Below are 8,902 nucleotides of genomic sequence, written 5' to 3'. Positions count from 1 at the left end.
GGTTGTGATAGGCTTGGCGAGCCAACGTAAAAACTAGCCAGTCTTTTGGGTATGAAACCCATTTGGTCGAGAGTAGTACTAGGATGGGTGACCTCCTGGGAAGTCCTCGTGAAAGGGTTTCATATCTAGCCTACCCCAACTTGTTTGGGATAAAAGGTTTCGTAAGTAAGTAAGTTTTGACACCCATAAAACAGATGTGCGGTGATGACCTTGGTGCTGCCAGGGTTTTTCTTACCGTTGGGAACCGGTGGTTCCCAACAGCTCCAGTTCAAAAATTTCAAATTTGATTCAAAAATTGAAAAATGAAAGAAAATTCCTAAAAATACTTCAAGGTGCGTAGAATCTAATGGTGTTAAAAAATTTCAAATATTAGTTCATTTAGTATTTTTTTGGGCATTAGAAGTTCAACCAAAAAAGAAAAAGAAAAAATTCGCCAGTTAAACTTCTAATGCCCGTAAAAAATACTAAACACACTAGTATTTGCAAAATTTTGACACCATTAGATTCTACGCATCTTGAAATATTTTAAAGAATTTTTCTTTTATTTTTCAATTTTTTGATTCAAATTTGAAAACATGCATTTCATTGATTCGCAAACGACCGGCTAACCGATCTTACCAGTCGGTAAACTGGTCTTACCGACCGGTATACCGCTCGCTACCGGTTGAACTGGGTTTTGAATTTGATTTTTTGAATTTGACCGGTTTTAACCGGTAGCCGAGGTAACCGCTTCAGTATACCGCTACCGCAGGCCGACTGTAGCAGGATACCGGTCGGAAAAAAAAAACCCTCGGTGTTGCGTACTTTTTAACTGGGCCCGTAACTAATTTTTTGCCCTCTATTTTTGAACCAAAAAATTTGATGGCGGCTGCTTTTGGACGACGGACAGAGGGAATGCACACAGAAAAAAGTGATGATTTTCTTTAAAAAAAGGAAAAAGGTATGCAGATACAGGTATATTACTTTTTTGGCCGAGTGGTATGCAGATGCCGTCCTCCGCGCTGTACGGGGAGGCGGACACCGGGAAGCGCCAGACGGTGTGGATGAGCCACGGCGACGAGGTGGTCAAGCTCCCGCAGGGGTTTGAGGTGGTTGCACGCAGCGTCCAGGGCGCCGTCGCAGCCATCGAGAACCGGGAAAAGCGCTTTTATGGGCTCCAGTATCACCCGAGGTAGCAACCGTTATGATTACTCTTATGATTTAATAAAAGTTACTCCCTCCATTCCACAATGTAGTGCCTATAGATTTCTGTGAAAGTCAAACTTTGCCAACTTTGACCAAGTGTATAGAGAAAACTTTCTACATCTACAATATCAAACATGTACATTCTGAAAATATAAGTCATGATGTATCCAATGATGTGCATTTGGTATTCTAGATGTACCTACTTTTTTCTATAAATATGGTCAAAGTTTGTAATTTGTTCCCTCTGTTCTTGACTCTTGAAAAGAAGGCAAAAGTTGGACGTTTTGTGGGAAGCTGTACGTTTGATTGTTCTGTTTCAATTTTGAATTGTGAGTTGTCCGGATTCTTTTGTAAATACTTGATGAGAAAACCAAATAAACACCATGCTTTCTAAAGTGGGTACCAATTGAGTTGGAAAAGAGGTGCTTAGGAACAAGCTACATGGTTGTTGTTATTCAATTGAATTGTTCTGTTGATATGGATGGACTGAGTTCTGCTTATATGGATAGCGAAACAGATGACAAATCATTTGGTATTATCCACTGTGTATCCACTGTATTGTGGTTACTTTTTGTGTATCATCTGGTTGCTCTTTGCATGACCGTTGAACTTTTTTAATTAGGTTACACATTCGCCCCAAGGAATGGAAACACTTCGTCTCTTTCTCTTTGATGTATGTGGAATCAAAGCTGATTGGAAGATGCAAGATGTGCTGGATGAAGAAATCAAGACCATCCAAACCATGGTTGGCCCTGATGAGCATGTTGTCTGTGCTTTGTCAGGTGGAGTCGATTCAACTGTTGCTGCCACTCCTGTTCACAAGGCAATTGGAGATAGGCTTCATTGTGTTTTTGTTGACAATGGTCTCTTAAGGTAACAATATGCTGCCTTATTGCTTCAAGTTCTTTTAAATAGAACTTATGCTTATTTTGGCTGTGCGTGCAATGAAACTAACATAGAACCTCGTGTTTGCAGGTACAAGGAGAAAGAACGAGTAATGTCAACCTTTGAAAGTGACTTGCACCTGCCAGTTACATGTGTTGATGCCTCAGAGCAATTTCTCAGCAAGTTGAAGGGTGTCGAAGACCCAGAGCAGAAAAGAAAGATTATTGGCAGGGAATTCATAGCTGTTTTTGATGATTTTGGTCACAAGCTGGAACAGAAGATTGGGAAAAGGCCTGAGTTTTTAGTTCAAGGGACATTGTACCCTGATGTAATTGAATCATACCCACCTCCTGGGAGTGGAAGGACACATTCCCATACCATCAAAAGCCATCACAATGTTGGTGGACTTCAAAAGATATGAAGTTAAAACTCATTGAACCACTCAAGCTCCTATTCAAGGATGAGGTACCAAACTGCATCAATATCCTTAATCAACTTTGTAATTTCTCCATTCAAACTTGATCAGTTGTTATATGATGAAAGAGACATTTAATTATTTGTTCATTACAATTTTTATGATTGTAGGTGCGGAAGTTGGGGAGTATTTTGAATGTCCCAGATTCATTTTTAAAGCGACACCCATTTCCTGGGCCTGGTCTTGCTGTACGTGCCCTAGGTGATGTTACACGCTTTGGACACTCTTCGTCAGGTTTGAAACTTCTAGAATAATTTGAAATTTTGCTAGAGCTCCTTTGATAAACCTGTGAATCAGCATTTTTTTTTCTTTTAGGTGGATGAGATATTTGTTCAAGCTATTAAAGATGCTGGCCTCTGATAAATTTGGCAAGCTTTTGCTGTGTTCTTACCAGTACAGACAGTTGGGGTTCAGGGTGACCAGCGAACCCACTCCAATGCTGTTGTCTTAAGGGCAATCACCAGTGAGGATGGCATGACTGCAGATTGGTATGTATCACTGAAGTTTCAGCTCTGTTACACTTTTTTTTCTAGGAAACTTTAGAAGTTTAGATACAGCTGTACTTCAGTGAAATATTTTGGTGCAGTCGTACAGATAACTTTGCTTGTCTGCAACATTTCTTGTATTCTTATCACTCTTAGTTTAGTAACAAATAATTGGCTCACATCACGATATAATTGGTTAGGTTTTTTTCCCTTTTCTTTTCTTTTCTTGCTCAACCCAAAACTCTTACGTTGCTCCTGTTATATAGTGTAGTTAACCCAAAACTCTAGCCATCTTATTTATGTGCCAACTGCAAGTGCTATAGTGTTCTTATAGTTTGTAACAGGCCCATGTGATGACTAGCTTGTGTAGTCTTGGTAAACTTCTGCTTTGCACTCTGCAAATTGTACAGAACTGTCTTCTCTACCTCGTAGTTTTGCTAGTAACAGTAAACTGCAGGCTGTGTTTTAAACAGTTCATCTTCACTACCTAAAAAACCTGAGTTGGTGGTGGACCTGGCAGTAGTGGTTGGTGGTACCTTGGAGGATCATCTCCTTAACCAGTCCCTTCTCAATTCTCATATCATGTCATCATCTCTTCAAATTTGCAGGTACTATTTTGGCCATGAATTCCTAGTAGATGTGGTCAACAAGATCTGCAACAACGTGCGTGGCATCAACCGTGTTTGCCAGGACATCACATCATAGCCACCTGCGACGGTTGAGTGGGAATAGGAAACCACCTCTGATGCTGTGGTGGTGGCATTGGGCCTTGGAACTTGAGGAGCAATTTAGATAGATGATAAACACAGCAAAGCTTGTGTACTCTGCATACTCTGCTAAATTCCTGAATAGACTTTGCTTCTGGGTCACTGAGCGTTTTCTTGGACATATGGATATGGAGTTTCATGCTTTCTATTTGTGGATTGAGCATGTGCAGGGGAAGGCTCAGTGAAAGCGCACTTGTTTTCTTGCGCACTATTCTATTCTGAGCCTGTTTTTTTTTGTCAACATATTATTGGAACCTAATCAAAAGGAACAGCATGGCTTTTTGGCACCATGTTACGGCACATATTTGCCTGTCGTATAGGCGACCGGTCAAATCAAAAGAATAGGAAATTTGCAATCCATGCCTGCTTGCTGCTTGGTTTGATTCTTGTGACTGGAAAATCGAGGTGAACTCCAAAGCTGAGAACTAGGCCTTCAGTTGGCTAACCTCGCAAGGATATACATATTGATTATTGAAGCTTTGTTGCCGTTTTGTGTATTAGTTTATTAATCACTGTTCGTGTCATTATTCGTCCTCATTTGGAGTCGTATGTTGGACTGGTGATGATTCCCGAGAAAAATTGAGCACGGCGATATGTCTAGCGCACAGGCTTTAACTAAGTTTAACATCACTTTTAAATACATAAATCATCACCAGCCCTTTAAGCGTAAAGTAGCAAACAAGAAACTTTGCACAAGATATGGGGAAAAAAAGAAAAGGGAAGAGCCCATGTCTGCAGTCAATTGCTCTACCATAACAGTTAATGTAATACTCGACTGCAACCATCATCATCTGGCTGGGTCTTGCCGGTATCAACAACGAGAAAAAAGAACCAAATGGAAACAGAGGTCGTTCCGATCTTACGTTACAAGTCAAACTAGCAGAATTGCTCCCGGAAACATACAACTGACTAGAAAAGGCATTTTGTAGCCGGCATCAACTTTTTTTACAAGCACTTCAAAAGGCCCGTTCTACCGAGAGCCGTGCAGAATTGGACGAGCTACTTGTCATCCTGCAAAACAAGTTTGAATTTCAAACATCAATAGTCTGCAGTGAGTTTCCATCCCACATGTACCCAACTATGGTTATGGGGCAGAGGTAGATTACTGAATCTGAATAATCTCCATGATAAAAGTGACCTGTCTAATGGTATGTTCAGTTATCACATTTTACTTAGAACTGAATCCGCTTGAGCAGAAAGATTAAGTTGTTGCAGAAAACTACTAGAACTACGTTTGAAGCCACTAGCACGAAATAATTGGAACAGATCATATACAAGCAACTAACAGGCCCTGGTGAAACAGATACGGAATTCAAACAATGTCATGTACATAGTATTAGGTAGTAGTACCTTGTAGTTGGTAGAAGTACTCAATTCTAGTTTGTACCTAGAGCTGACTTTGCTATGTACGTATAAAGTAGGGAGCAGCAGTAGCTCTCTCAGTAGTTCAATAGCAGCTAGTTTAAACATTAGCAGTACCTTTCGTTTTTGTGCTCATGTTGGCTTGAAAAATCTTTCAACGCTGATCACATGAGGTAAAAAATTAGTATAATATGGTCAACTTCAACAAATACTATATGTGCATAAGTACTCCATTAGAGATGGATCATAGTGCTCACGTCGGTTGTGTCTTCTTAGGTAACACTCGCTTGAAAAAGCTTTTGATTCTGGTAACATGATGTCAAATAATATAATCAACTTCAAAAAAACAAAATATGTACACAAACATTCTGTTGAAGATTACTCACCTTGGTTGCGATCTTAGAGATCTCGCATTATTAATCCTTTTTACTACCTACACACACAAAAAAAAATCTATCAGGGTAAGGACTAGGGTTCTATTCTCTTATAAATGCAGCTCTACTGCATGTTCGAGATTTTTTTTTTTGTAAAATAGTAATTGAACTGGCAATTATAACAAGTAAATGTTCATACCAGTTCCACACGATCTTGACTGAAATCATGCTCACCTACTAAAAACGTAATGAGTTCCTGGAAAAAATAGAAACATTAATGATGGATGAATGACGACAAATAATCAATTAATGGCAAGTAGCGTACCTTTTCTTTAGGTGCAGTCCACTGAAGGTCAGCAACATCTTTTGTAACATCAGGGTCCCTGAATAACTCCCGAGCTTTTGCATAAGGCCAATCATCAGGAATTTGGAACCTGCTGAATACATGCACGAAGCAGTATTGAACATCAGATATTTAAATAGATATCTAAATGCCATTAGATATTTAAATCGAAATAGATGAACCTTTCTGTATTCTTCAAAATTTCTTCTATACTACGGTGTTCACGAATGAGATGCAATGCCTCTTTGCTCTCCATTCCTGATGGACAAGCAGGAATAAATAGGAAAAATAAGTTTTCACAAACTACAATGTTTTTGGAAGTGTGAGAATCTGCATATTGGTTACCTTCAATTTTTTCACAATAATCACAACCACATAGAATACAAAGATCAAGAAACTCTTCCAGAGAGAGCTTTAATCCCTTTAACACCTGCATCATAATTAGTTACATCACTAACAAAAATGTGACATTAAAACAAGTACTGAAGGGGAAGGAGCAAGCTAATGGTGGCTGCTGTTTGGTCGCCTGGGAGAAGGTCATGCGGCCTCTTGATCTTGGGGGGTTAGGAATTGCTAATCTGGAGAACCTTGCACCTATGGTATTCGCTAGCGTGCCTCCTAGAATTCGTAAAAGGCAAACAGTGGCAGAAGCTTTGGCCAATAATGGGTGGGTCTCTGTAATCCGTGGAGCTCTTTCATGGATTGTGATTCGGGAATTTCTGCAGTTGTGGGACTGTGTCCAGGGCATTGAATTAAATGAGCAGGAGGATAGACACATAAGGAAACTAGAAGCTGGGCATACATTGGTGGTATTGTATTCCTCCACAGGTTGATCAGCCTTAAAGTTCCGAAGAAGTAATGGCGTCCCGAGCGGAAGACAGTCCAAGTCTTCCGAGGCAACAGCATGCGCCTAAACAATAGACAATATATTCTTTAACTCAAAAGAGGCAACATTTAAAGAAAGCGAAGGAAACAGGTAAGGTTAAAAGAACCTTGCTCTCTTTGCATAACTGGACGCACTGGGCTTCTGCTTCACCGGGAGCCTATTAGTACCAAAAAAGGATTAATAATTCTTTAAAATATAACATTCAGCGTCATAATAGGCACAGCTTAATTACCTCTACGACAGGAACACCGATAAGTCCAAACAACCTTTTACAATCATTTAAGTGTGTGTTTGTGAGCTGTTCATCAAGGAAACATCGTCTTAGTTTTTTTTATGGAAACAATATCTAAATGTATGCAAAATGAAGAAACTACCTTCGTTGTCCTTTTTATCAATTCTTTCATCTTTGCAGCTTTACTTGGATCCTCAAGTACATCTTTGTCGTTGATCAAAGATTGTACGCAATAGGCTTGTGAAGCAACGTCAACCCTGCATGACGTGGTAAAAAATAATTATAAAGCTCGCAAGTCCAAATTGTTAAGACTCTTCTATGGGCCAGCAATATGAGAGAATGAAGAAGAAGTGCCGGACGCGACACACTCGGTCGGCCCTGTGTCAAACACGAAATAGGAGTCTGAGTCGGATGTCGTGTGTGCCTAGTGATAGTTTAAGTCTAGTAGCTCTCTATGTGTTAGCTATATTTCTATTTCCCTAAATATCCCTGCTATGCCGGCCACACAGGGGAGCCTTTCTCGACAGTTTGGCTGAACAGTAGAGAGAGGCGATTTTTCTTCCTTCCCCAAATCCAATCCCCTCTAGATCGTGATTCAGGGTAGGGAGATCATCTGTGCATCTGTGATCTTCTCGCAGCGCACTTCTGTTGCCTTCCACTTGCATCCAGATCCCGACTTTGGTCCCCTGGTGCCCTTGTTTTTCTACTGCGCGGTTCGGGGCGACAAAGGGGTGAACTTTAGCTTCACTGCCCGCCCTTGGCTTGCGCTTGCGGTGGAGACAGGGAGCTTTTTTCTTCTTGGTGCGAGCAGATCGGGAGAAAAAGGAGGGAGGCGAGATTGTCCTGTCAGTTTGAGGACTTTCGAACTGCGTGCCCAATGTGAGGCTAACACTCCCTTTTTGCTTTGAAAATAGATATGATGAAGGCACATGACAGGGTCGAATGGAGATACCTTAAGGGAGTCATGTGTAAATTGGGTTTTTCTGATGAATGGGTATCTACTGTTATGAGATGTGTGACCAATGTGAGGTACGCGGTACGAATTAATGAAGAACTTTCAGAAGCTTTTATCCCAACGAGGGGGTTGCGACAACCTATTAGCCCTTACCTATTCTTGTTATGTGGCTGAAGGACTATCCAGTCTAATGAAAAAGAAAGAACATAGGGTCTCAAGAATGGGAGAACAGGCCCAACAATATCTCATTTGCTCTTTGCGGCTGATAGCACCTTTAAAGCATAAGATCATACCTTGGTTTCTTTGTTAGTCGAGAAACGCTAGAGACAGAACTAGTCCTCCTGATATCTTCAGCTGCCTGAAGCCCAGCAATGCCTCTGAATTCATGTTCTGCAGTCTGTCTCTTTAATTTTCTGAAAAGAGAGGGGCACTAATTTAAGCAAAAAATAAATATACCCAAGTCCAAAATATCGTTAAACAATCCAAAAGTGAAAGACAACATACCTTTCATCAAGTGTTCCCTTCTTCATTTCAGGAGGTTTTCCTTCAAGAACGTATCTGAAAACAAAATGTGATCAAATAAAATGTGATCAAACAAAACAGTGATCCATTGTACTAATTCATATCGATGGAGGAGAGTTCTTACACTGGCTTGATTCCGGCCTCTAAATATTTAGCAGTTCACTGAAGTAAGCCTAGAATATGGCTGCGTAACAAAATCAAAATAAAAAAGTAAATGTTGTTAGTAGAACTTAAGATATTAAAATGCTTAAAATATATTTTATGTACCCGGTTTGTTGATCGTTATGATTTTTGAGATCTCCATTTGCAGCCTGTGAGCATAAGATACGACAATTAGTAACTGCTTTGTAGTATCTCAAGATACATACTATATGTTCATCTTCATTTTATTTTTGTTTACGAAAATGCAAAGAGTAAAATTCACGGGCTTT

General features: G+C 40.1%; 1 protein-coding gene and 1 pseudogene across 2 annotated transcripts in view; one reads left to right on the top strand and one right to left on the bottom strand.

The window, feature by feature from the left end:
• The first annotated feature begins 986 nt into the window (after window positions 1-986).
• Window positions 987-3,762, top strand: LOC119272456 (annotated as a pseudogene).
• A 677-nt stretch (window positions 3,763-4,439) lies between these two features.
• The window catches only part of LOC119268715 (flap endonuclease 1-A-like), a 6,752-nt gene continuing 2,289 nt past the window's right edge, over window positions 4,440-8,902 (bottom strand). The window contains exons 3-18 of one of the 2 annotated variants that reach the window (XM_037550412.1): window positions 8,739-8,782; window positions 8,596-8,655; window positions 8,454-8,507; window positions 8,243-8,362; window positions 7,137-7,251; window positions 6,995-7,060; window positions 6,869-6,919; window positions 6,679-6,786; window positions 6,222-6,306; window positions 6,059-6,134; window positions 5,859-5,970; window positions 5,733-5,789; window positions 5,546-5,592; window positions 5,417-5,464; window positions 5,277-5,319; window positions 4,440-4,808 (exon numbers count right to left, since the gene is read on the bottom strand). In XM_037550412.1, the coding sequence (XP_037406309.1) occupies window positions 5,292-5,319; window positions 5,417-5,464; window positions 5,546-5,592; window positions 5,733-5,789; window positions 5,859-5,970; window positions 6,059-6,134; window positions 6,222-6,306; window positions 6,679-6,786; window positions 6,869-6,919; window positions 6,995-7,060; window positions 7,137-7,251; window positions 8,243-8,362; window positions 8,454-8,479 (939 nt within the window). In that variant the 5' untranslated portion in view covers window positions 8,480-8,507; window positions 8,596-8,655; window positions 8,739-8,782 and the 3' untranslated portion in view covers window positions 4,440-4,808; window positions 5,277-5,291. The remainder of the gene's footprint in view (window positions 4,809-5,276; window positions 5,320-5,416; window positions 5,465-5,545; window positions 5,593-5,732; window positions 5,790-5,858; window positions 5,971-6,058; window positions 6,135-6,221; window positions 6,307-6,678; window positions 6,787-6,868; window positions 6,920-6,994; window positions 7,061-7,136; window positions 7,252-8,242; window positions 8,363-8,453; window positions 8,508-8,595; window positions 8,656-8,738; window positions 8,783-8,902) is intronic. The other variant, XM_037550414.1, reaches the window with a different exon arrangement.

This window comes from Triticum dicoccoides, chromosome 3A (genome assembly GCF_002162155.2).
Source record: "Triticum dicoccoides isolate Atlit2015 ecotype Zavitan chromosome 3A, WEW_v2.0, whole genome shotgun sequence".
Taxonomy (NCBI): Eukaryota; Viridiplantae; Streptophyta; class Magnoliopsida; order Poales; family Poaceae; genus Triticum; species Triticum dicoccoides.
The sequence above is the reverse complement of the archived record's forward strand: the minus strand, read 5'-3'. Positions and strand labels throughout refer to the sequence as shown.